A 27,435-nucleotide genomic window follows, 5' to 3' on the forward strand; every position below is an offset into this window, starting at 1 on the left:
TTGAGATATCTGGGCTTAAAACGAGATTCAGGAAACGTGTGCTCACAAGAAAGAGAGGGAATAATGTGTGAAGGAATTTCATGCTCCCTCCTAGATGGATTCTCCTCTAAGGGAGTTTGTATTACCTCTTGTGCCAGGTGATGTCAGGCAGGTGCACTCAGGAAAAAAGTCTGACATGGGAGCAGAACCCAGGAAGGATGTAGTTTGGAATGGAGTGGCACACAAGCTGATGGCCCCAAAATGCTGTGGCAGAGACTGTCTCAGACAAGAGCAGCCCTGGGCAGACTCAGATTCAGTGGAAAAGCAAACCCCTGATCATTCCCTAACAGGAACCCATGACTCCAAAGACAGGATCGCCAACCACCCCCCATTGGCTCCATTACCCTAAAGGGCAAGGACACCAAACATGACCAATAGCCTAATTAATGTCGGCCCAGAATGCTCCCTATGGTAGACTCTTGTAAATTCCACTGGTCTAATCACTCAGGCATTGCTGATTAACTGATGACTGCTTAGTGCTGGGTTCCCAAGAAGTTCTTACCTTTCAAACTATATGCAGGACACAGACTCTCACATGACCAAAGAGGATACACTATGACACAAGCCACAAAGAAGCCAAAACTGACATCAGGATCAGGGCTTTATTCTACAATATGGAACAAACATGCTTTGTCCACCTGCCCCAGACATGAATCGTTACCACTCAGGAACTGGCCGGCAATGCCCCTTGTGGACCCCTTGCAGGGTTATAAAGACAAACCAGAGCCTGAAAATTCTTTCTTCTCTTAAACACACCCATATTATTATTTACACAATTCATTTTTATACTGGTATCAAAAATTATACTAAAAATTTAACACTAAACTAACTTCATTATATATTTTCCCTCTTAAATTCACTTGCTAGATATCTTCCCTGTGCCGGGGACTTCTGCTCCTTAGTTTCTTGGTGTCCACTGTGTCCTTGACCTGTGTAAAGAAAATAGAACAGTTCCTAAGTACTCTAAAATAATGATTTTTGTAATGAACCCTGCTCTAAAAAATATGCAAATTATTATTAGAATTTGTGCAGGTCCTTAGTTCAAAAAAATTCATTTTGAGGTTAGAGATTTGTTTTCAGATAAATCACCTTAAAAGTAGTTTCTTTCCTAAACTTTTTATTATTAAACTTAAAATATCATTTAGAAAACATAAATTCAACCTGGATTAAAAATCTGAATCTCCTAAACCAAAAGCAAACCACCCCAGGGGACAATCTCTGGACAGAGTGTGACCTGAGCGGTCCTGCAGTGAGTCTCCTCCAGAAGGGCGGAGAGATGGAGCATCATTTTTAAGCAGATCAACTCTAAAGGCACAAAGATGACTACAGCTGTTCAGACAGAACCTCAGCCCTGGGGTCTGCATGCTGCTGAACACAGACCCCTCCCCAAACCCACAAGGAAGAGCAAGTATGATGTAGACATTCCTGAGAAGCAGCACTATGACAAAATCACACAGTAGTGAAACAAGCCTAGAATTCAAGACACAAAGCTTGGTGTGAGTGAAAGAAAGATCTAGATGTACTCATTTGTCGAGTTCTAGAACCTGTAGTCAAAAGGCAGGAAGCACTAAGGGCCCAGCACCATGATAGCAGAGGGTAGGTATATGGTGGTTGAGTCACGCTCTACCAGCAAATAGGTAGGGACGGACCCCATCACGTGTCTTAGATGTCCACAGGCCACCTCACCCACTTGTAGCTGTTCCTTCAGGACTCTAGGGTGAAAGGGACACTAAACAAGACCCCAGGTGAATGCAGGTCAGAGTTTTGACCACTACTCCAGCTTACAACAAATGAAATTTCTGCCTCTCCAGGTCACACAACCTTTCTCAGACCAGTGAATTCACACATCCATGCTGAGCTGTGGCCACAGCCCTGGTCTCCAGAGTCCCCTCCTGGTGGTCCTTCCTCAGCCTCAACATTACTCACCACATGAGACCATCTTTGCTTCTCTCATCAATGCCAGGACGTGTCCCCCCGCCCCGCCCCCAGTCAACTTTCCACCAGCCCTTGGTTCCTGTCTGCTTCCCCTAAGGGGGAAGGAACACAGAAAATGTGACCAAGCTGGGAACTTGTACCTGGAGAAAACTACTTCTTACAGAAGCAGTCTGGGCCTCTGGACAGCCAGAGCTGGAGCCCATGGAGGGCGCCGGGTGAGAAACCCTGCAGAAGCCCATCACTGTGAGTTGGGAGTCTTCATGGCTGCTGGTGGGTGACAAGGAAGAGGCCAGAGTGTCCCTGACAGAACAGCCAGGCCTGGCTCGCCCTTGGGCCAGGCTGCTGTGGGGTTAGGATCATCCCAGGGAGAAGAGCGGTGGCTTTCACTCCTCAGCTCCACTCTGATGAAGCACAACCTTCCACACTAGAGCGTGTACGTGTTTGTGTTTGCAGCCCGACCTTTTGGGTAAAACTGGCGCCGAGGGCCACTGTTAAGCTCGTGGGGCTACTGAGGCCTGCAGGACCATGCCTTGCCACCATCAGGTGGCTTCTGCTTCCGGCCAGCCCCTGGCACAGCTTCTGACTTACAACCTCTTCCTGGACATCACTCTCTCCTGAGCCTCTCCTCCTCCCCCTCTGGAACCTTCTATCAATACCCCCACTAGGGCTTCCTGCCACCACCAGAGGCAGGAGTCTTCCTACCCAGCTCACTGATGGTCTTGGGGCATCTGGGAGTCTGACTGTATCATCCTTGGTGGTATCAGGTCAAGCTTCCTGGCTTGTCCAAGGGTGTGCCAGTCGGACACCTGCACCTGACATATCAAGGTGGCCACTGCTACCTTCTGTCACTGACTGATCTCAGGATACCAGTGTTAGGTCCAGATTGTGTGTGCTGAGAGCAACTCTGAGGCCACTCACACACACACACACACACACCTCCTGTCCACCCTGCCCTTTTTCGTATCTATTCATTTTACTTTTGGGCAGAGGGTTGGGGGACAGGTCTCCCAGGCTGGCCTGGAGCTCTCAATCCTCCTGCCTCAGCCTCCACAGCAGCTGGGACCACAGGCCTCCAGCTTAATCAAGGATTCTCCAGAAGAACACTCATGAGTTTAATGATGCACTGTGGGTTATTCGAATTAGAAGTGGCTCCAATAGGTAGGTCAGATACTGTCCTAACCCTCCTGGGAGGGTTTTATGGACTTCTTTTCCTGGGGAAGGGGAATGTCACACCCACTCCCCTTCATGGAACTTAACACAGTGCTAGTTGCCTTCTGGACCCCCCAGCCTTTGTTTGTTCAGTGTTTCTAAACAAGGGTCCAGACAGGACCAGCTTTCCTCAGCAAGTTTTGCAGAACCCAGGATAGACTGAAGACATTCCATACCATCTTAGTGAGAGCTATGTCACAAGCAGTCAGACAGTGGGATGACCTGGTACATTCCCAGCCCATCCTGAATGAAGCCTTCCATGACCTGCATTCACTATTGGAAGTGGAATTCCCAAAGAAAATGCAACTCAGGACAAAATGTGTGACCTAGATTAGTACTTCTAAAGTTTTAATGGTCAGCTGATAACATGACGTTATGTATGTGCTTCTCTTTGGCCTATGCAACACTGCATAAACACACCCATTCATATGTATGTATATAATTAGTTACCTTTAGGTTTTCTGCACATCTCTTGGCACCTCGAGTGACTCTCTGCTCAGATTCACTCTCCAGACTAGGCTGCATGCCTTGTTTTCTGGACCTCAGACACCTGAAGTCTGAATTTGCAGTTGCTCCTTTCTCTTCCTGGTTCTTCATGGGGACTGCCACACTTCTCTCCCTCACTTCCTCCTCTGCTGTGTGAGGCTGGGAAATCTGATTCTGAATTCCAGCTCTCAAGCGTGCTCTCTCTCCCCTGACTTTGGCCCTGGACTCAGCTTTCTCATCTCCATCACCTGGGCCCTGTAGTCCCACCTCCTGGGAGGGTTCCATGGGTTTCTTCCCCTGTCTCTTTATTTTCATCTTTTCTGCTGATACAGTGATGTCTGGTCTTGGCTCTTCTCCTTCAGTTGTATTTTGGTGTCTGGTTCGCAGCAAAATTCCCTAAAGAAATGAAAAACCGGAAAACAAAATTTTGAAACTTAGTAAAACAAATCTTAAAATTTAACAGAGAAAAATTTTCAAAAGGAAACTGACATAAAAAAATAAATCATTTGCATATTTCTCATTTTCTAATTTATTTTTTTAAAATATTTTTTAGTTGTCAATGGACATTTATTCTTTATTTATTTATATGCAGTGCTGAAAATCGAACCCAGTGGCTCACACATGCTAGGTAAGCTGAGCCACAACTCCCTCCCCTCAATTCCCAATTTCTAAGACATGAGTTATCTAGGATATTCAAGCTAATGCTCTGCAACTTTGTTCCTATAGAAATGATCCCTACTGATAAATCACAAATTAGAAATTCAGAATAAACTGCAATCACAATGCCTAATATAACGTGCCACATGTAAATGCTGCTGCTTACATCAAAGAGTTGGCAAGTGAATTGCTGTTTCTTAATGGTCACACTAAAGCACAGGGCAATTCAGCATTCCTGGGGGATGCTGCGTGGCAACCTTACAGTTCCTCTTCTCAAGGGTACACATGCAGTATAATATTCTCCTCATTGTTAAAGTACTGTCACACACTCTCCTTGAACCCTGCCCTGACCTTGCGGGTATTTTAAACATGGAACGGAATTATCCACTTGCTTTATCATCAATTTCTCAAACTGAATATGAATATGTCATGCACTCCCTGAAACACCGTTCAGGTTGAGTCATCATTTTGACTGGTACTTTTCAAATTCAGAATTAGCCTGTTCCCTCCATGTATCGCCCCAAAGACCCTTGTCTTCGCCCTACAATAGTTATTGATCGTGTTTGGTAGACACCCCTGTGGTAGAGATATCTGCCCACTACTACACAAGAAGGAGCTGGCCCCAGACAACCGGGGGAATACTTAATACTGCCATCACCTTATCCACAGGCGCCAAGTCTTCCACTTTGAGTTTCCTCTTTCCAGCTTTCCTGCTGGAGTTGTGATCTTCCACAGGTTCAATTCTGTTTACTAAAATTTTTAGATCCTTATTGATTATCAAGAGCTCAGGAGATCTGCCTCTCTCCCTGGGAGCGGCCCTCTTTTTCCCGTGGACTGCCTTGGCCTGCACAGTATCCTGCAGCCCAGTCTCTGAGCACGGCACCCCGACTCCTGAGAGAAGTCCATCTGTTCCAGATTTACCCGTGGGCAGGGACATGTTGCTTCTGCTTTGCGGTGCTGTCGGGTGTCCTTTGCCCTCTCGGTCTTCCACTGGCTTTCCTTTAGGGGCCCTAAGGACTCTCGAGCTCGTCAGCAGAGGTGTGGCTCTTTCAGCTGTTTGCTCTGGAGTGCTCTTCCGACTGTGAGCATCACGTTGCGGTTCCTCAGAGGGACCTGGTGCTGGGATCGGTTCTTTGGAGCCAGCCAGGTCCTCCAGGGCCTGGCCCTCAGCTGCCCCTCGCAGCCGCCTGATGCCAGTTGCTCTTGCTGCTGGGGCCTGGGCCTGCTGTGCAGACCCCTCAGAAGCTCTGCTGCTTTGGTCCTCACCTCCTGGTGCCGTGCGCGTGTGCCTGGTGGTCCGTGATGTCCGCGCTGGCTTCCTCAGTGCCGGGGGCTCCTCTTTCACCTCTGCTGTCCAGAGCCGTGTCCTGGGCCGTCCCTTTGTGTTTGCTGGTGTGTCCCCTGGTTCTGGCTGTGGAGATCTGCAGGGCGTTTCTGTGGTCTTCTCGTCCCTTGTGGATTCCTCAGAGGGGCCTGGGGCTTGAATCGGTTCTTTGGAGTCGGCCAGGTCTTCCAGGGCCTGGGCATGGCCCTCAGCTGCCCCTCGCAGCCGCCTGATGCCAGTTGCTCTTGCTGCTGGGGCCTGGGCCTGCTGTGCAGACCCCTCAGAAGCTCTGCTGCTTTGGTCCTCACCTCCTGGTGCCGTGCGCGTGTGCCTGGTGGTCCGTGATGTCCGCGCTGGCTTCCTCAGTGCCGGGGGCTCCTCTTTCACCTCTGCTGTCCAGAGCCGTGTCCTGGGCCGTCCCTTTGTGTTTGCTGGTGTGTCCCCTGGTTCTGGCTGTGGAGATCTGCAGGGCGTTTCTGTGGTCTTCTCGTCCCTTGTGGATTCCTCAGAGGGGCCTGGGGCTTGAATCGGTTCTTTGGAGTCGGCCAGGTCTTCCAGGGCCTGGGCATGGCCCTCAGCTGCCCCTCGCAGCCGCCTGATGCCAGTTGCTCTTGCTGCTGGGGCCTGGGCCTGCTGTGCAGACCCCTCAGAAGCTCTGCTGCCTTGGTCCTCACCTCCTGGTGCCGTGCGCGTGTGCCTGGTGGTCCGTGATGTCCGCGCTGGCTTCCTCAGTGCCGGGGGCTCCTCTTTCACCTCTGCTGTCCAGAGCCGTGTCCTGGGCCGTCCCTTTGTGTTTGCTGGTGTGTCCCCTGGTTCTGGCTGTGGAGATCTGCAGGGCATTTCTGTGGTCTTCTCGTCCCTTATAGATTCCTCAGAGGGGCCTGGGGCTTGAATCGGTTCTTTGGAGCCGGCCAGGTCTTCCAGGGCCTGGGCATGGCCCTCAGCTGCCCCTTGCAGCCGCCTGATGCCAGTTGCTCTTACTGCTGGGGCCCGGGCCTGCTGTGCAGACCCCTCAGAAGCTCTGCTGCCTTGGTCCTCACCTCCTGGTGCCGTGCGCGTGTGCCTGGTGGTCCGTGATGTCCGCGCTGGCTTCCTCACTGCCGGGGGCTCCTCTTTCACCTCTGCTGTCCGGAGCCGTGTCCTGGGCCGTCCCTTTGTGCTTGCTGGTGTGTGCCCCGGTTCTGGCTGTGGAGATCTGCAAGGCGTTTCTGTGGTCTTCTCATCCCTTGTGGGTTCCTCAGAGGGGCCTGGGGCTGGGATTGGATCTTTGGAGCCAGCCAGGTCCTCCGGGGGCTGGGCCTCTCCCTCAGCTGCCCCTCGACGCCTCCTGCTGCCCCTCGTACCTGCAGCAGGATCCAGTTTCCTCTTTATAGGTTCTTTGAGCACTTTGATATTTTTACTATCACCTTTGGGTTCTGGGTGTGTGTGCACGGGTCCCCCTGAGGTCCCTGCTACCTCTCCCTGCACTGAGACCTCTGTCACAGGTGCTTTCCTGAGCCCTGCCCTGGGCTGTCTCTTTGGGGGTGCTGGGGTTGCCACAGGCTCTACTTCTGGGGATTCACAGGGTATTTTCGTGGTTTTTCCTTCACCTGCCAATCCCTCGGTGGGGCCTGGTGCTGGGATCGGTTCTTTGGAGCCAGCCAGGTCCTCCAGGGGCTGGTCCTCAGGTGCCCCTTGCAGCCGCCTAATGCCAGTTGCTCTTGCTGCCGGGGCCCGGGCCTGCTGTACAGACCCCTCAGAAGCTCTGCTGCTTTGGTCCTCACCTCCTGGTGCCGTGCGCGTGTGCCTGGTGGTCCGTGATGTCCGCGCTGGCTTCCTCACTGCCGGGGGCTCCTCTTTCACCTCTGCTGTTCGGAGCCGTGTCCTGGGCCGTCCCTTTGTGCTTGCTGGTGTGTGCCCTGGTTCTGGTTGTGGAGATCTGCAGGGTGTTTCTGTGGTCTTCTCGTCCCTTGTGGGTTCCTCAGAGGGACCTGGTGCTGGGATTGGATCTTTGGAGCCAGCCAGGTCCTCCGGGGGCTGGGCCTCTCCCTCAGCTGCCCCTCGGCGCCTCTTGCTGCCAGTTACTTTTTCTGTTGTGTCCAGTTTCCGCTTTACAGGTTTCTTGACCATTTTAACACCTTTATCATCACCTGTAGATTCCGCCTCGGTGTGTGCAGCATCCCCTAAGATTTGCTTTGGTTTTATCACTGGTGAGAGCTCTTCCTTCTCCTCCACTTTCTGCAGACTTATCCTTGGCTGTCTCTTTGAGGATGTTACAGTACCCCTGGGTTCTGGTTCTATAGATTTGCAAGGTGCATCTGTGGTTTCTCCAGGAGTCTTAGGGTCCTTGTCCCACCCTGGTGTTTGGAAGAGCTCCTGGAAGCCAGCCAGGTCCTCCAGGGGCTGGGCCTTTTCCTTAGGGGTGCGTCGTTGTCTTTTCAGTCCACTTAGGTTGTCAGTCAGGTCCAGTTTCTGCCTTGGAGTTCCAAGTGCTCTGGCGCCTTTCTCCTCCTGCACGGGTCCTGTGGGTGTGTGCATGGCTCTGCCTGGTGACTGTGACAGTTTGCTGAGTGCTGAGAACTCTTCCTGCTCCTCCAGTTTCCCCACACCTGCCTTAGACCTTCTCTTTGTGCTTGCTGTTGCTCTGACACCTTCTGACCCTGCAGATTTGCAAGGTACATCTGTGGTTTCTCCAGGAGTCTTTGGGTCCTTGTCCCACCCTGGTGTTTGGAAGAGCTCCTGGAAGCCAGCCAGGTCCTCCAGGGGCTGGGCCTTTTCCTTAGGGGTGCGTCGTTGTCTTTTCAGTCCACTTAGGTTGTCAGTCAGGTCCAGTTTCTGCCTTGGAGTTCCAAGTGCTCTGGCGCCTTTCTCCTCCTGCACGGGTCCTGTGGGTGTGTGCATGGCTCTGCCTGGTGACTGTGACAGTTTGCTGAGTGCAGAGAGCTCTTCCTGCTCCTCCAGTTTCCCCACACCTGCCTTAGACCTTCTCTTTGTGCTTGCTGTTGCTCTGACACCTTCTGACCCTGCAGATTTGCAAGGTGCATCTGTGGTTTCTCCAGGAGTCTTTGGGTCCTTGTCCCACCCTGGTGTTTGGAAGAGCTCCTGGAAGCCAGCCAGGTCCTCCAGGGGCTGGGCCTTTTCCTTAGGGGTGCGTCGTTGTCTTTTCAGTCCACTTAGGTTGTCAGTCAGGTCCAGTTTCTGCCTTGGAGTTCCAAGTGCTCTGACGCCTTTCTCCTCCTGCACGGGTCCTGTGGGTGTGTGCATGGCTCTGCCTGGTGACTGTGACAGTTTGCTGAGTACTGAAAGCTCTTCCTTCTCCTCCACTTTCTGCAGACTTGTCCTTGGCCGTCTCTTGGAGGGTGTTGGAGTACCCCTGGGTTCTGCTCCTGTAGATTTGCAAGGTGCATCTATGGTTTCTCCAATAGTCTTCGGGTCTTCGCCACGGCCAGGTGTTTGGAAAAGTTCTTGGAAGCCTGCCAGGTCCTCCAGGGGTTGGGCCTTTTCCCTGGGTGTCCCTAGTTGCCGCCTGCTCCTTGTTACCTTTGCTGCTGGGCGCAGGGCCTGCTGTCCAGGTTCCTCCAAAGCTCTGATGGCTTTATCATCACCTCCCGGCCTTTTGGGTGTCTGCGTGACTTCCTGTGACATTTGAGTGAGCTCCCTCAGCAAAAAGGTCTCCTCCTTCACCTCCACTTTCCCCACACTTGTCTTAGACTGTCTTCTTGTGCTTGCTGGTGCATTGACTAGTTCCAGTCCTGTAGATTTGCAAAGGACATCTGTGGTTTCTCCAGCAGTCTTAGGGTCCTTGTCCCACCCTGGTGTTTGGAAGAGCTCCTGGAAGCCAGCCAGGTCCTCCAGGGGCTGGGCCTTTTCCTTAGGGGTGCGTCGTTGTCTTTTCAGTCCACTTAGGTTGTCAGTCAGGTCCAGTTTCTGCCTTGGAGTTCCAAGTGCTCTGGCGCCTTTCTCCTGCGCGGGTCCCGCGGGTATGTGCATGGCTCTGCCTGGTGACTGTGACAGTTTGCTGAGTGCAGAGAGCTCTTCCTGCTCCTCCAGTTTCCCCACACCTGCCTTAGACCTTCTCTTTGTGCTTGCTGTTGCTCTGACACCTTCTGACCCTGCAGATTTGCACGGTGCATCTGTGGTTTCTCCAGGAGTCTTTGGGTCCTTGTCCCACCCTGGTGTTTGGAAGAGCTCCTGGAAGCCAGCCAGGTCCTCCAGGGGCTGGGCCTTTTCCTTAGGGGTGCGTCGTTGTCTTTTCAGTCCACTTAGGTTGTCAGTCAGGTCCAGTTTCTGCCTTGGAGTTCCAAGTGCTCTGGCGCCTTTCTCCTCCTGCACGGGTCCTGTGGGTGTGTGCATGGCTCTGCCTGGTGACTGTGACAGTTTGCTGAGTGCAGAGAGCTCTTCCTGCTCCTCCAGTTTCCCCACACCTGCCTTAGACCTTCTCTTTGTGCTTGCTGTTGCTCTGACACCTTCTGACCCTGCAGATTTGCAAGGTGCATCTGTGGTTTCTCCAGGAGTCTTTGGGTCCTTGTCCCACCCTGGTGTTTGGAAGAGCTCCTGGAAGCCAGCCAGGTCCTCCAGGGGCTGGGCCTTTTCCTTAGGGGTGCGTCGTTGTCTTTTCAGTCCACTTAGGTTGTCAGTCAGGTCCAGTTTCTGCCTTGGAGTTCCAAGTGCTCTGGCGCCTTTCTCCTGCGCGGGTCCCACGGGTGTGTGCATGGCTCTGCCTGGTGACTGTGACAGTTTGCTGAGTGCAGAGAGCTCTTCCTGCTCCTCCAGTTTCCCCACACCTGCCTTAGACCTTCTCTTTGTGCTTGCTGTTGCTCTGACACCTTCTGACCCTGCAGATTTGCAAGGTGCATCTGTGGTTTCTCCAGGAGTCTTTGGGTCCTTGTCCCACCCTGGTGTTTGGAAGAGCTCCTGGAAGCCAGCCAGGTCCTCCAGGGGCTGGGCCTTTTCCTTAGGGGTGCGTCGTTGTCTTTTCAGTCCACTTAGGTTGTCAGTCAGGTCCAGTTTCTGCCTTGGAGTTCCAAGTGCTCTGGCGCCTTTCTCCTCCTGCACGGGTCCTGTGGGTGTGTGCATGGCTCTGCCTGGTGACTGTGACAGTTTGCTGAGTACTGAGAGCTCTTCCTTCTCCACTTTCTGCAGACTTGTCCTTGGCCGTCTCTTGGAGGGTGTTAGAGTACCCCTGGGTTCTGGTTCTATAGATTTGCAAGGTGCATCTGTGGTTTCTCCAGCAGTCTTCAGGTCCTTGCCACGGCCAGGTGTTTGGAAAAGTTCTTGGAAGCCTGCCAGGTCCTCCAGGGGCTGGGCCTTTTCCCTGGGTGTCCCTGGCTGCCGCCTGCTCCCTGTTACCTTTGCTGCTGGGCGCAGGGCCTGCTGTGCAGAGGCCTCCAGAGCTCTGCCTGCACTGCCACCCGCTCCTGACGCTCTGCCTGTGTGCCTGGCTTCCCTGGGCGTGTCTCTGAGCCTCTCTGGTGCAGGGCACTCTTGTTTCACATCTACTCTTCCTTGCAGCGTGTTGACTTGTGTTTTTGTGCTTGTTGAGGTTCCCACAGGTCCTGGTTCGGGCAATTTGACTAGCAATCTTGTTTTCTCGACTGCCATAGACTCTTCAGTGAGTTTTGGGTTTTGGAATAGTTCTTTGAAGCCAGCCAGGTCCTCTAGGGGTTGGGTCTTTTTCTTAGGAGTTCGTGGCCCCCTCTTCACTCCAGTTCCATACACCACTGAGTCCTCCTTCTGCTCTGGAGTTCCCCTCGACACCCCAATGCTTTCCTCATCTTCTCCTGGCGCTGCGTGGGAGTGCGTGGCTTCCGTGGGCAGGTGGGCGCGCTTCCTCAGCGCAGAGGCCTCCTCCTGCACATCCACCTTTCCCAGAGATCTCTTGCGCCATCTCTTCCCACTTGCGGTGGGAGTTGCTGGACTGGGCAGAGGAGTTCCACAGGGCAGTTTAGTGGCTTCCTCCTCCTCATTCACTGTTTCCTTGGTGCACCCTGGTGTTCGGGGCAGCCGCTGGCTACCCGACGGGTCTTCCCAGGGTTCTACATTGAGTGTCTTTTCCGGGCCTGTGAGGCTGGCTGTGGGTTCACTCTTCAGGCCCCCAGTTCTCCATCTCCTTCCCTCTGTCACCCTGCCACCCTTTCCTTCTGACTGGGCGCTTTCCTCTCGGCCCCCCGCCTGTCCTGCCCGGGGCGTCTCCCTCAGGCGTCTTCCTGGGAGGGCCCCGGCAGCGTCTGCTCCCGCTTGGGTCTTGCTCTCCACTCGGGGCACCTCTGCATTTCTGAGCTCCACGGATCTTCTGAGCTTGTTGGCACTGGACACCGTCTTCAGAGGCTCTGGTGAAAACCCCGGAGTTCTCATCTCCAAAGGAGTCATTGTACTGATGTTCCTGGGAGCTTTCTCTGTGTTTTCATCTTTTCTAATACTCTGCCGTCTTAAGGATGGGGTTGCAAAACACGTCTCAGATGGTTCTGCTGTTTTCTGTGTACTGGAGAGCACATTTGATCCTATAATAAAAGTATATTAGCTCTTATATTTATCGTTTTAAATCAACTTAGTATTTTATTCTCAAGAAATATAGTGTCTGAACCAATAATCCAGCTTCCTATCAACATTCTAGGAATGTGAGGCTGCTAATATGGACATAAATCTGTCTCATCAGTGAGCCATGTACCCTTAAGTGTAATGTCACTGGTGATAAAGTGGGGCCATCATTAAGTGGTAGTTAGGGTTTGTAGTGATTACTTGGGGAAAAGTGCCTTATGATGGGTCTTCTGAAGGCTGGTAGGCCAGGGCCACAGACCTGAATATAGGCAATTATTTTTTTCAGAGATGAGAAACAGCTATTTCTTGGCTTAAACCATTAATGAAGTTAATTACCAAGACTTCTACCCTGTATGCTTGGGGTCCATATTATGCAGGAAACGTCTACATTTCAACACCAGCAACATTCCGAAGGGTAGCAAGCTGCTCCCTCCGTAGCAGGGATGCAATGACTAGCACCAAAGGAAAGGGGAAGACGGACTGATGTCTCCTGTCTCGTTCTCCTGGGGCTCCTCCCACCCACACAATTAAGAGGGATAATTAGTACACAAATCACTATCTTTCTCTTCTATAATTTGCAATTATTCTGAATATGAGTAATTCATAAGTATGAGAGCAAGTATACCTTTCTGCCTTATCATTCTCTTAGAATACATAAAGAAGCTAAAAGTGTGTGGGAACCTTTGAACTTATTAGCTGTTTCTATCCACGTGGTAAATGGACGCAGTGGTAGTTCACAGCCAACAGGAATCTCTGCTTGAACAGAGCAGAGAAGGCAGAAAGGGTATTTCATCAGGGGCCTCTGCTGTGAAGTAACACTACAGCGTCTGAAAGTTTAGAAATGAAGCCATCTCTAAGTTCCCAATGCATGACAGTCTAGGAGGAAAGCCAACCCACCCGAAATCTCCAAAGTGAGGGGCAGAGGTTCTCCTCCTGAGTTAGTTACTTGAGGCTTTTTTCCAAGCAACTTCTCTGAACCGGAAAGAGTGCTGGGAGACGTGGTTGTCCTTCGAGTCGTCTCCTTCACTGGGGTCTTGAACATTTCAGTGAGCCCTGGAAAATGAAAACATTTTGAACATATTACTACCCCAGTTCTCATACAAAACAGACTAAATGACAGGAGGCAAACTCCAAAGTCCCAGGACTCCTAGGACTCAGGGTCTCATTAGCTATTAATAATGTGCTCATTTTTAAAAGAGGACAATGAGAAAACAGGTGGATACAGCTTCTCCTCTACCCCTTTCTGACAGGAAAGGAAATCAAATGAGGGAGTGGTCCTCTATGGTCTTCCAAACTAGTCCGCAAACAAAAGTGCCGGGAGGACAGAAACTGGTGGTGGGCATGTTCCCTCAGGGTCTCCCCCCCAGGCATCCAGTCCCAAGGGCCTGCTGCTTCCCCAAGAGTTCTGGTTCCTCCAAGATTTTGCGGACAAATAATATCTCCCCACCTTTTAGAAAGTGACGGGATGCTGCCCATTGTTAGTTTGGGCAAGTCATGGTGTGTATTTTTAAAAATCCAAATAGCATTGCATCCCATTTTAACACCAAAAAAGCAGTAGTGACATCTCAGAAAAAGAAAGAATACAGTATCTCATGGGTAAAATTGCACTCCTGTTCTCCTGTGCTGGAGCCACGGAGAGGGAACCCGTATTCCTGGGCCAGCGCTCTCTGCAGGATAGTCTGGGAAGCCAGCTGAGGCTCCCAACTGACCCAGTCCTTCAGAGGTGTCCTTCCTCTCAGCCCTCCAGGCCTTCCCCAAAGCACCCAGGGCCTAGGTCCAGCAGTTACTGTTTCTAAGTGGACAGCAACACCCAGGGGTGAAACTGCAGGACTCCTACAAGGGTCTTGAAGGAAGAAGTGCTTGGGACAACCCAGTGTCCTAGGCACAGAGTGTTTAAGATCTCATTTTTATCTTAAAAGGGGCCGCGGGGTGGGGGTGGGGGGTCCTATTAAAATAAAAGGCAGTGGGCGAATCTGACCTAGCTCTCCTATGCAAGTCTATGGGCATTCCACAGAGCAGCTCACCTTCACCAATTCCAGCAAGACACCAAAACCAGCTGAAAGTGAATGAAGATCAGCAGAGAAGGGGGAAGGGACCAGGAGAGGGAGGGCAGGAGGGAAAGGACAAGTACTGGGGACTGAAAGGGAGCGAACTTATGTTCCATGTTTTTACAATTATGCCAAATCAAATCCTAGTGTCATGCATAACTAAAAAACAAAAAAATTTTCAAATTATAGGTTGATATATAAAAAGAAGTACTTTTGAGCTGTTTTTAACATTTTGTAAAATGTGCATCAGTATCCTATACATATTCACAATTTACAAGTATACATATATGCATTCACCTACTCTTTTTGTTTTGCTCTTCTTTTTAAAGATAAATGAATTGATCCAAGTATTACTCTTATTAATGTACTTTGCATACTGAGCAGTACAGTGACTTTCAATTCCCAACATGCCATGAAATAAAACTAAGGTTGCAAAATCCAGTCAATTCAAAACTCAGCTCCCTCCTGAGCTGCACAGTGGAAACCACTCATATGCCATGTGATATGGAACCTAAAATCTGCTTCCTCGCCATAGCTGTGATCTCTAAGCAAGTCAGCTCACACCTTCACTAAGAATGTGAACAGTGTGGAAGCATTTGCTCAATTAATGGTCTAAAGACCCTCCTTGTAGGTTCTCCTAGAGCCTTTCTTTCAAGATACAGTTAAGTTTCAAAGAAAGAAAGCTTTGCTTGAAGAAGCAAAGCACTGCTCAAAAACACCTGTTCCAGCTCTGCCAGGAGCGGCCACAACAACTGCACAGCAAAGGGAACTAAGAAAAGGTGGCCTTCTCCCCCCAAAGCATTTTCAGTTCCCTGCTCCAATGCTGCCGTCCGGGAAAAAGCATGCAAAGCAGCTGCCATGTTCAGAGGTGCTTTCTGGAGGATACATGATCCCAACGTGCAGACATGGCCTTGTACTCCCAACCAGCTTCCCGTCATTGAAGTCTCTGACCCTGGCCAGCTGCCTCAGTTGTTGCTCTATGATGGCACGCACAGCAGATGAGCAAAGGTGGCAAACAGCATCCGAGTCACAGTCAGGACATCAAGAGTTACGATCACAGGAACTCTGGCTGCTTTACCTGAAAGGTCTTCATTATAGTCCATTTTCTGACTGAAGACCAAGTTGTTCAGCATCCTGTAGGGCCGAGCAGGTGCGGTCACTTTTTCAATCTGAGCCTTCCCTATTATTATGGTACAAGGAGAGTTTGCATGGCCTGTGCTAAACTGATGGTGAACGGGGCCTGTGGGCTTCTGTGGAAAGAGGTGAGAGGGACAAAACAGCAGAACATGAGCACACACTTCAGGCGACCTGAGCAGCAGGCAGGTGTGCACAAGCCACCCACAGGAATCTCCTACCTTGGGAGTGTTGGGTCTTCTCTGTCTTCTGTTCACCTGCCTCTGGGGGCCATGCTTCACAACTTTTGTTTGTGTTTGCTTTGCACCGAGTTTAACTACATCTGCCCACGATTTTGCAACTGTCAGAGAAAAGATGGTGAAACTTTCAAAAACTGGGACTAATTAATGAGAAAAAATGACCTTAAAACATATTCTCCAACCCAACACTAACCAATGAGGTTGGCCTCAGAAGCACCGCTTCTCCTTTTGGAACAAATCATCTGCAAAATGCCATGTTGGCTTCGGCTAATAGAAGTCCTCTTTGAAGACAGTTGGCCACTCTTCCTCCCAGCTTTCTTAGGAGTGTCTTGAGGGGGCTTGTTGCCACCAGAGGCAGCCGAGGCCTTGCCTGATCTGCGTCTTTGATCACCTGGCCCTGCTGCAGTTATTCTGGGACTAGCAGCTGGGAACCCTGTAGACACACTCTGTGCTTTCACTTCCCAGCAGACTCCTGAAGACTCTGTTCCTAGTGACGCAGGCTGTTCCTGATGGGAAGAAATGGTCAAGAAAAACTCTCCCCAAAACATAACATCTCTGTCAGGCCTGCCAAAATGTTTTCAATGAAGAATTTAAGCTGTTAAAATCTCAAAGCACCCAATGTTTAAAGCACTGTCTTACAAGGTTAAGGCAGAGCTGAGTTTGTCCCATTCACTTAGGGAAAGAAAATGGAGACAAAGCAGAAATCCAGTCGGACTTGAGGCATTCCCAGTGGAAAGATGGAGAGACAGCCTGCTGAGTGAGAAGACCCAGCTCCGAGCTCAGTCCTGGCCCAGCCCACTGCAGGTGTCTGGTCATGAGACTGGCCACTGCGAGCCAGGGTAAAACAGGAAGGAGAGAGGTGGGCCTTCCCACTTCTTCTTGTTACTAAGAGAAAGTAAAGCTGGACAGTCCTGGCTACAGTGAGCCACGCAGTCCCACTCCCCAGGGGCTGAAGACAGGGAGGGAAGCAGAGCACCAGTGACAAAAATGCCTACAAAGCTGACTGTGCAAAAGAGACGGATTTACCAAAGATTTTCCTCCTTCCCAGTCAAATGCCCTGACTTTACCTTCAACCCTGAAGAAGATGAAATGATCCTGTGGCTATGAGTCAATGAATCCAGAATCTTTTTAACTGGACATTTGTAGTGTGACCCAGGTGGGTCTGTGGCACAGGTGTATATAGGCACAGGTGTCAGGGGTCTTGAGCTCCAACCCACTGAGCCACCTTACAGCCAATTGGGAGCTGATGTCTACCTTCCCAGACCAAATAAGATAAGTGACTGAGTGCCATCAAAGCTTATTGACTAGGAGACTGCAGGTCTGACTGGCCACTCTGCTTAGAGCAGCACCTGGGCAGGAAGGTGTGACCCTGTGAGCACTGCAGAGAAGGCCACCGACTGTCCAGCCTACCTTGATGATCTTCTTCAGGACAGCTGGACTGTGAGCTGCAAGAGACTTCCTCTTGGCTGGTGTCTCCCCTTTCTTGAGAGGGGTATTAGGAGGTAAGTTTTCATCAAATAATTCAGGTCTTAGACGACCACCAAAAGACACACGCCTTCTCTTCAAGGACAAGTCCTCACTCTTGTCTAGGGAAGGACAGCAGATGTGAAAAGGGCAATGAGTAAACCTCACAGGATGCATGATTATTTCAAACTACTATTAAAATCTAACCAATTGGAACCTGACACCTGGGTTCTTCTAAACCTTGGTGAAGCCAAAGCTACCCTGGGACTCCCTAAAATACCTCGGGAGGAGCAACTGAGACAGCAAGTGTCTAGTGCACAGTACAGAGCTTTTCTCTAACACTGAAGAGAGTGACCAGTCTGTAGCAGCAGCTGGCACTGGGGCAGAGGGATGATGGAGACAAACACTAACAGTGGCCAGAGAGAACTTTCTAAGACACACATGCTTGGGCCTGACCCACACCTACAAATAGTGAGCAGAATGTGAGCCATAAAAACTTATCTGGGGGGTTCATGTGACCCAGCCCCCCGCCCAACCTCCTGAACCACCCATCAGCACAAATCTCTGACCAAGTGAGGAGTCCCTGTAGGAGGCTCAGTGGACAGACACAGTATATTTTAGACACTCCCCACCCACAGTGGTCCAGCTGCAGCGAGCAGGAAGATGCCGGAGCTCCACTCCTGGTATGAAAGACACTCACTCTGGGACTTTGGGTTGTTAGTTTCCCCACTTGCAATAGGAATCTAAGAACACTTCCTGGACGTTCCTCCCTGTGTCAGTGGCTACAAAGCCCAACACCTAGTCCAGTGCTTATAACACAGTGCTTGGAAGAGACTCTGAGAACAAAGCATTAATCTCTGAGAGCTACCACTATGTTCAGTGATTCTCACAGGGTTTCCAGGGGTTTATTCCAACCTAATGCATAGGATTCAGTAAGCTGTAGTTCAGAACTGAACCCTAAACCAAAAGCAATTATAAATATTCCCCTTCCTATTTTGTGATAGAAGGAAAGAGAACCACATGCTTTTGGGTTACCTATCTCAGGTAGCCTGTGCATACTTCCCTAACTAGTGCACCTTCCCATTGTTGCTTGCTACAATAATCCAGGTCTTTAGACTCATCTATACCTGAAATGGAAACATGCCTTGTCATTGCACCCTCGGGCTTAAGTAGGTTCCTCACCACAAAGCTCATATTTATTGACAGTCTCATTAGTATCTATATATACAGTACATATTAAACTTTGGGGGAAAGTAGATTTATCATTAAACAAACTTACTAATGGAATCACCAAAGTTGCTGATATCAACTGAACTAAGACCAGGTAACCCAGAACAAATCTGTCCAACCGCTGTGCCCAATTTCTCAGGTTTATTGAAGGAATCCTTTTGAATCTTCTTTTCAACTTGAGTGAGATACTGAGTTAAAAAAGGCTGGCTCTGGATTTCTGTGGGCAGCACTTCCATATTTGTAGGAACACTCCTCCTGCTTCTAGAAGAAAGATTTTCTGGCTTTTTGTTGGGGTTGGCAGTGCCTTCAGCTTTGACTGGTGCTTGATTTCTAATTAAAAGCTTCCCAGGAGTACCTGTCACATCAACTGCCTTGACACTGGCACTTTCACTCAGAGTCACACGCAGGTCTTCATTCTTATGTTCCTGAGCAAAACTTGGCAGCTGTGGACACGGCACAGGGGCCTTCTCTCTGGTCATCTTAGAGAGAGGAGTGCTGGAACCCACAAGCCTCTTAGAGGCCTCCACGGGCTCCAAGTCACTTCCCTTCTCAGTCTGGCTGGTCTCTGGTTCTGGGAAAGGGTCTTCCTTCATGGGGGTGCTTCTCCCAGATTTCCGTCTAGGTTGACATGACAGCACCAGCTGAGGCTCCCTCTGCAAACCACCAGTGCTTTCTCTCTCTGCTGTGCCACCACTGTGTGCTCCTGATTTTCTATGGCATTGTACATTCTGTCCTGGTGGGTTGGCATCCAACTCCTCCTTCATCGACTGATAAAGCTTCTTAAAGGGGGATTCGCTTCTCTTGCTGTTGTCAAAGCACTGCGCAGAGGCAACAGACCTTGGTGTTCCACGACTGCTCACTAACGTTACTCTGGGCTTTGCCTTAAAGTCCCCAGAAGAGGTGTCCCCTGCATCTCTGCCATCCTGCCCCTGATGTTCTGAGGACGGAGCGCTAGGTGGTAATGGGTCAGCACCAACCAAGGCAGCACTGCCTCCTGGGATCTCCTTGGCACACTCCACAGGCTTTCCCCAAGCATTTCTTTCCGTGATCTTTGAATGGGCTTTGGAATCTTGCTCTTTCCCATCTTGACAATAAATTTTGAAATAAGAAACAGAAATTCAAGATTTTCTCAATGATTAAAACTTGTAGAATTTAGTATCATAATTGTTTCAAATTGCCTTATAACCTTGCTTTTCCCTTAGTCTATAAATTATTTACTGCCTAAACTCTGTAAGTCTTAAGATATTAATATTTTGATTCAAATAAATTAAAAAAATCACATTAGCCTCCAATCAGGATGAAGTGACAATAATCTATTGAATGACTCAGAATTAAACTGACAACTGAAAATTCAATTTATGTGAACTTGGACTCTACCCTAAACTCAGTAACCCATCAATTACTAGGGAAACGGTGACAGCTCTGCCCAGGCTTGATGGGTCACATGGCACACCTCCTAGAATCTCACACTTGTGCCCCCACTAGCCCTCCCCTTGCCACTGTGCAGTGGTCTGGCCCTGAGGATCCCAGAAGTGAACCCAAGTACAAACCAGGGTCAGCTGAAGAGCCAGCTCTCGAGGCACGCCGCACTGGTCCCTGTGCATTGGGAAAGCAAGAACAATGATTTCAGTGCCTTCCTAAATGTTGGTGGTCATCACAATGAAAATATTCTTTTTTACTAATTATCTTCTTTGCAAAGCTGCTCCTTTGACATTTAGAGACTTTGAGAAGCTAGTGGTCAAGATCCAGACACATCTTAGCTGGCTTTTAAATAAGAGCAAGTGATAGAATAAAAAAACAAACCCCAGGCATAAAATGACTTAACTTAAACCTCAGAAAGATTCTATAACTTCAAGTGATGGCCCAGTATCATATGAGAGAGGAATCAAGCTAAAATCGGGCATCGTCTACACCTATTCACCCACCCCAAGCAGAACTATTGACCACAAGCTTCAGCAGAAATGGGTCCAGGACCTGTGGGTGAACCATGGCCACAAGCATGTTCAGTGCTGTCACCTGAGAGCCCAGGTGAAGGCATAATGGAAGCAACTTAGCCAGGGGCACTGCAGCCTCAGCCTGCATATTAGACTCCCACACACCCTGGCAGCCCAACAGGAAAGAAATAACAAATGACATGTATACAAGCCGCAGAAGCCTGATACTCCAGAGGAAAAGTGTATCACCTAGAATACTAAGAAAATTTCCAAATGCTATTACCAAAGGCAAAGAGTCTAACCGCTTCACTGAGTCCCTTCAAGTTTGATATTTAACACCTTCTAAAACTATCTATGAAAGATGAGTTTTATTTTATTTCCAATCCAAAATGGACCAGAATCTTATGACTAAACAACAAAAATGAACTACTAATAAAATTTAAAATATGTATGATATATATAATCCCATTTTTGTGCAATTTTATTGATAGCCATAAAATCCCTGTCCAATTACTATAATTTTCTCAACATATGCAACTTTAATATTTATTTTAATCACAGGTGACAAGTGATACAGACTGCCAAGAAGTCCAGTCCATAGTTCCATAACTACTTGGCTAACTTCTTTACACCTAATAACAAGTTGGATAACGGCTGGTGTGTGGGATAACCCCCCAAAATAGTTTGCAGCACAGGAGCGGATGAGCTCCCGACTCAATGAGCAACCCCCATCACCAGGCTGTGGCAGAGGTCTTGAGCTTAAGTGCCTATTGCTAACTTCCAAACCCACAACTCCCACCTGGCCCCACATAAAGCTGCTCTTGAGCAGCTTCCCAAAGAGCAGAAAAGACAAATTCTCAGGACACATCCTAGAGCTGCTGCGCCCCACAAAGTCTCCAAGCACTAAGTCTCCAAGCATGTGACCAGAATCGTGCTTAATAAGCTGTGCCCCTGGTGTATCCATTGTGCACTGACAGTCTCAGATAGCCAGGGCTTTTTACATGGCCTATCCCTGGGACTGGCTTCACATCACAACAGGAAGCATCTTGGTTCTCACGATTTTTACATGATTACTTTAGACACACAGATGGATGAGAATAATGAGAGGAAGACAAAAGCTACTATGAGGCAGTGCAGATCCCAAGGTTTATGTCCCTGTGTCAGGGCTGCTCCAACCACAGGCTTCCAGGAAGAGCACATCATACTAGAAGAGAAGTTCTGGCCAAAAGCATAAGACAATGCAGTACCCTCCTTCTGAATCACAAAGAAACAGTTTTAGATTATTTCACTGTGTCTAAGGTTCAACTTGTTTTCGTATCTTATTTTTCTGCTATAGCCAGAAAGCCATCCTCGCTGATTTAAAGTAAAAAAAATCATTTGTCAAAATGCCTCTAAATGATTTCCTATCATCAAAGAAGAATCAGAGCCCAAATCCAAATGGTCCTTCCCATCACCTGTTCACGAGTCCTCCCAGGACTTTCGGTTGACTTGCTGCCATTCTGTCGACTTTCATCTTCATACCTACAGCACAGGGAAGGATGGCAGAGTTAGTCTGGGATTCACACCCTCTAGCTGAAGCCTCCATATTGGGTCATGTGCAAGAAAAAACTTCAGGCTCTGTTCGGAACATGACCTTCTACACTGAAATGAACTTAGAGCTGGAAAAGTGTTTTCCACTAGAAACTTGAATCAATTTTCTCAGGTTTCTTTTGGAACACTGTTGTCAGAGGTGGGAACCCAGATTAACTCCTACTGACTGGCCTGGGAATGGCTAGACAATCTCTCTGAGCACCTCTGTGTGAATGCCCACTGAATAGAAGCAGAACCGGCTTCCTCTCCCCCACACTCCTGGAAGCCAGTGAACAGCATGAAGCACACCTCCAGCAATCCGGAGGTAACTCGCTCTTCACTCACCATGGAGTGACACACTTCAGGTGAACATAAAGCTGTGACTTCACTTCAGGAAACTGCAGGGCTGTTTCAGCACACCATGATCATCTACTCCCACTTACTCTGTGCCTAGGATCTTAGTGGGGCTCCATAATTGTTGTGACTGATCTGAGATCAAATCCATGGAAGCAATCCATTATTCTACAGGATTTTTGAAAGAGCCTGATTTGAATTTTGATCCTACCCAGATTGAAAGTCTTTAGGTATCTGGAATGGTTTCTTATGGTATCAGAGGGCTGAATCAAATCCTTTTCCCTAAGGCCTGTTTTCTATTCTTCGTTAGAGATCTCTAATCATCTCAACTGATCTCCATTTAACAGTATTTTCTTTGGGGAAAATAGTGCTGGTCTCCATTCCAGATCAAATACTTCCTACCTAGAAGTCTACATTCAATAAGAATGTCCTTTAAAATTGCACATAGAGACAAAGGACATTTTATCATGATACAAAGTTCAATCCATCCAGAAGACATTCCAATTAAAACAAGTCACTTGACAGTAGGTTCAAAGAGGCCATACCAATGATGGAAAGTTAAGATTAAAGGGGTGGAAAAAACTACACTGTGTAAGCACTAATCAGAAAGAAATTAATTTATCTACAATTATTATCCAAAAGAAATATCGGTAAAAGGTAGAGGAAGTTTATAAGTGACAGAGTTCTGTGCCAGAGCTCTGATGACAGCCAAATGTATTGTTCAGGGTCAGCTCCAGGGGGACTTTTGTATGCCATTATATGCCATTTGGAGGCTTCCAAACATGGTGAAAACCAAAAAGGCTAAAAAGTGGAATAAATGAACCCTCAGAAGGTGATTTCAACATCTTAGAGTAATTGATAAATAGGGTAATAATTCAAAATAGAGGATTTGAATCTAATCTATCAATTTAGATAGAACACAGCATTCAGTAGCTATATAATACACTGTTTTCAAATACACAGACTTAGTGAGAAATTAACCATATCTGATCATAAAGAAAGCCTCAACATATTTCAAAAAGAGAATCACCTCCCCTCCACACTCCTGGAATGAGCTGTTGTATTTACACTTGAATCTTCTGTTATGATGCATGCTGTGCACATTTTTAAATCAAATATTTATGCAATGAGGGGGAACAACAGAGACACCCAACATGCTAGAGGGCCCCACAGAGCAGCAGCCAGACGCACAACCGCTGTATTCCTTCACTGTTAGGGAGCATCTAGAAGACAGACATCTCTAGTGCCTGGAGATCATGGTCAAGCAGCAAAACTCCAAAGACAGATGTGTTCTACCACCATGGTGACTTTCTTGGAAAAAGAAGTAGTGACCAGAGAGAGCACAGAAGAACTTCTGGAAATCTCCTAAGACATGGGTGGTGTATTAAGTCTGCTAGGACTGCCATAATGAGTCACCATAAGGGTGTCTTCAACAGAACTTTGCTGCTCTCAGCCATGGAGGCTGGAAGGCCAAGACCAAGGGTTCTAGAGGCTGGCTTCCTCTGCCCTTCCTCGGCTCCTACTGGCTGCCCTCCTGCTCTGGCCTCTTCACAGACTTGCCCTCTGGACTTGCCCTCTGGTGTCTGCATCCTAGGCCCACCCAAGGGCCTCAGTGTAACTTCTCTTTAAAGCCCTCTCTCACACACTCTAAGGTACTCAGGGTTAGGAATTCAAAATACAGGTGCCAAGGGAGCACAGTTCAGTCCATCCAGGTAGTAACCAATCGCAAGAGTGTTCATCTTGCTTTGTAGCTATCTATGAATGCATTCTGCTTAAAATAAAAAGCAACTAAAAAAGCACAGTTTCATAACATTCACAAGAAAATAACAGCCTCCTTTAAGATGAGTTTACCTATCTTCCACCTATTGTGCGCTCTCGAATGCTGGAATTCCATCTTATCTGGGTCCAGTGTCACTCCTAGAGACCTATGCTTCTAGATTATCAAGACTGCAAGTGAAGCCTGAAGCCCTTCCAGGTCACCACCATCAGGAGGAATCACAGCCGAATAGCACTGTCCACAGTTAATCAGAGCAGGCCATTTGTTGTTAGCTGAACTAATTTCTACCTACCTGAAAGAACGGTCAATAATAGTTATTATATCTCCATGCTTTAGCGGTACGGGTTCTTGAATAGCAGACCCATTTACTTGTGTTGGATTAGTGGAACTGAAGTTACACAATATTGCCTACAAGTGTAAAAAAAAAAGGGGGGGAAAATATGTAATTAATGACAAGATAAAAAAGCAAATTAAAGTTTCAAAAATCAACTTCCAAAAACCCACTCACTTACCTTCTGTTCCTTGATTTCAATTTTGCAATGTTGTTTTGACACTACAGGAAGCTGGATACGAATGTCACATTCGGTACCCCTTAATATAAAAGAGTTAAGATTTTTTTTGGTTGTTGTAACTCCTTAAAAATTCATCCCAAATTGTCAAAACAAAACAGAATTGGACTAATGTGCTTGATCTATAAATGTAATGACCAGGAATAACCAAAAAAAAAAAACATAAAACAATGCAGTGCAAATGGTCTTCATATTTTGCAAAAAGTTTTTACAAATGTTGAATAAAAAGCTATTTGAAATCTTTAAAACTTAGAGTACTTAATTTTTTTGGTGGGGGGTGGGGGGGTACCAGGGGAACTTCACCACTGAGCCACATCTCCAGCTCTATTTTGTATTTTATTTAGAGACAGGGTCTCACAGAGTTGCTTAGTGCCTAGCTTTTGCTGAGGCTGGCTTTGAACTCACCATCCTCCTGCCTCAGCCTCCCAAGCCACTGGGATTAGAGGCATGTGCCACCAAGCCCAGTAGAGCATTTAATTAGAACTGAAAAATACTACAATACAAATTTAATTACCCTTTAAAAAAATAGCTATGCTTATAAGACTTTAATGCTTTGTGTTTTTAAGTAGTTTATGTATGATTAAAGATTTAACCAACCCCAAAGTTCAGTATTTCCTGCTAGCAACCCCCTGTGCTTCAGCTTCTTCATATACAGAAAGGTTACTTTAGTGTCCAGGTCAGTGTTGTTCAAACAATGCACGTGTCACCCTGTGCCTGGCACACAGTCATGTCAAGTGTGAGCTCTTCACCGCTGTTTTAAAACTACACCTTACTAACAGATTCAAAAGTCTCCTAACATCAAAAATTCTGATAGGCCAGCAACAAAAAACAATATCTAGAATCAACTGTCTGTGCACAGAAAGCTGACATGGTGGCAGAGCACAGAAGGAAACCCTAAATGCCCAGTGCTGGGGAGCCTCTGGTACTGCACTCCCTCTGGGGTTTTAGGAGTGGACAGACTTTTATTTCCTGTAGGGGCTCCACATGAACCTCCAGGCTCAGCACAGCTGCATCTATCACAGCACTTATGTACTGCTCTAAAATAATAAAAACCTGCAAAATCTATGCTGCAGTACTATTTATAATAACCAAAATAAATGCCATTCAAGACTGGACTTCTTTTTTTTTCTTTTGAAGAGAAAGGAAATTAGGCAAAGTGACAGCTTCTTTAAAAATCAAGAAGAGAATTTGAATTTTAGGTACCAGAACATTGCAGCAAAGAAGAACTTTTTCATTAGAACTGGGTTTTGTTGGCAGAACCCATTAGTGCTTCTTTTTTTTAGCTGTTGATGGACCTTTATTTTATTCATTTATTTATATGCTGTGCTGAGAATTGATTCCAGTGCCTTACACATGCTAGGCAAGCGCTCTACCACTGAGCCCCAGCCCCAACCCTAGTGTTTCTTAATGTCAACACTGCTGTTGACATTTTGGGCCAGAGAAGCCTTCAAGGTTGGGCTGTCTTGTGCATTGCTGAGTGTTTCCTAGTAACCCTGCCCTCTGCCACACACCTCTCCAGAAGTGACATGGAAAAATGTCCCCATACCTTGCCCAATGGCCCCTGAAAGGTAAAATGGTGTTGTTTCTCAAGAACCACTATTATTCACTGATTTTAAATCCAAATCTCCAGCATATCTTTCTACTAGACATGTACTCATGGTATAGATTGATCACCTCTCATGTGCCAGACTCTACACCTTGTTCTGGGTGCATAACTATTAAGACAGCCCTTGCCCTTGGGGCCCAGACTTCCAGGAGAAACAAACCAAAAACACTTATCACCCATGTGGTAATGCTAGGAAAAACATGTGCTCATTAAAGGCTGGCTTCCAGTAACAATTTAAATGGATACTTGAAAGACAGAAAGGAATCACTCAAGCACAAGAGTAGGGGGAATAATGCAGCCATCAAGTTCAAACTTTTAAAAATACCAACACAAGTAAGAGGTTGGAATGCCTCAGGAAGATGGTGAGAGATGAAGGAATCCAGAGGATGGGGTGATGCCAGAATGCAGGACAGGGACCAGACAGTGGGAGGTGACCTTATCACACACCTAGAGGACACCTTAGAGGGTGAGGGGGTGCCATTAGTAACTGTGTACATCGTTCCGGGACCAGGGATATTACTGCACCCAAAGAGAGAGCCAACCGCTGAGGGGTTTCAGAGCACAGCAGCAGGTGTGGGGGGAGGCTTTCCTTCCGGTTTTTATTTTTCGAAACAGAGCAGCAGCCCAGTGAATGCTGAGGTCCAGAGCAGCCAGGTCGTGTCTACTGGGGAGGGACAGTGTCTTTTAAAGACAGGCGGGTTTAAGAATCATCTACACCTCTCTGCACTGCAAAATATGTATCAAACCAACTGCAAAATCTGTTTGATCAAAAATGCGCATAACGCATGTCAATCACACAGCACTTGTACCAAGGATGTAGTCAACCTTTCCCTAGCAGATCAGCACGGTCGAGCAGCTATCACGTCCGGGAAGCGCAGCGATCCTGCGCGCGGGAGCCGCGAGCCCTCCACCCGCCCAGGCCGGCGCGCTCACCTTCCGAACAAGCAGCTACTGAGGCTCAGCGGGAAGTGGGCTCCGTCCGCCCCGCTCCTCTTGATGGTCACCAGGCGCCCCGCGGGCCGCATTCTACCCTATCTGTGAGCCGGGTCGCAGGACCCAGGATTCCGACTGCACCTGCGAAGTTCGCCGCGCTCCCTGCAGAAGAGGTGGGTGCTACCGGCCGCGGCTCAGAGTGGCCTACAGCGTGGCGGCGACACCCAGGGCCCAACCCCGAGGTCCGCGGCCAAGACGTCGGCGCCGGCAGCCGCGGCTCCGGCCCCAGCCACCCGAGCCCGGCCTGCTCACCTAGCGCCGTCTGCGCCGCCCGCAGTGCGCGGCAGGGGAGCGGGACGCGAGCGGTGTCCACGCGCCCCCGCGCCGCCCCACTGCCGCCCGCCGCCGCCGC

The 27,435-nt window shown here is 48.6% G+C and overlaps 1 protein-coding gene across 1 annotated transcript; it reads right to left on the reverse strand.

Moving 5' to 3' along the window:
* Nucleotides 1–735: 735 nt before the first annotated feature.
* MKI67 (marker of proliferation Ki-67) lies at nucleotides 736–27,435 on the reverse strand. Its single transcript, XM_081268633.1, has 15 exons — nucleotides 27,024–27,435; nucleotides 24,428–24,506; nucleotides 24,208–24,323; nucleotides 21,670–21,736; nucleotides 19,832–19,877; nucleotides 18,331–19,365; nucleotides 16,998–17,173; nucleotides 15,781–16,093; nucleotides 15,570–15,688; nucleotides 15,293–15,464; nucleotides 13,064–13,219; nucleotides 10,937–12,129; nucleotides 4,985–9,853; nucleotides 3,634–4,065; nucleotides 736–968 (listed from the first exon to the last, which is right to left on the reverse strand). Exons 1-15 carry the CDS (start codon nucleotides 27,113–27,115, stop codon nucleotides 903–905), a joined length of 8,931 nt encoding a protein of 2,976 aa, XP_081124759.1. The 5' UTR covers nucleotides 27,116–27,435; the 3' UTR covers nucleotides 736–902.

This window comes from Spermophilus citellus (assembly GCF_964194105.1).
Source record: "Spermophilus citellus genome assembly, chromosome: 15".
In the NCBI taxonomy this organism is placed as follows: Eukaryota; Metazoa; Chordata; class Mammalia; order Rodentia; family Sciuridae; genus Spermophilus; species Spermophilus citellus.

Excerpts from the sequence above, each read along its gene's own strand:
- MKI67 (XM_081268633.1), bottom strand. The coding sequence starts at position 27,115 with ATGCGGCCCGCGGGGCGCCTGGTGACCATCAAGAGGAGCGGGGCGGAC. Across the intron at positions 19,878-21,669 it reads CTGGGAGGACTCGTGAACAG|GGACCAGTGCGGCGTGCCTC; the intron begins GTGATGGGAAGG and ends CCCAATGCACAG. Across the intron at positions 16,094-16,997 it reads TCCTGAAGAAGATCATCAAG|GAACAGCCTGCGTCACTAGG; the intron begins GTAGGCTGGACA and ends TCTTCCCATCAG.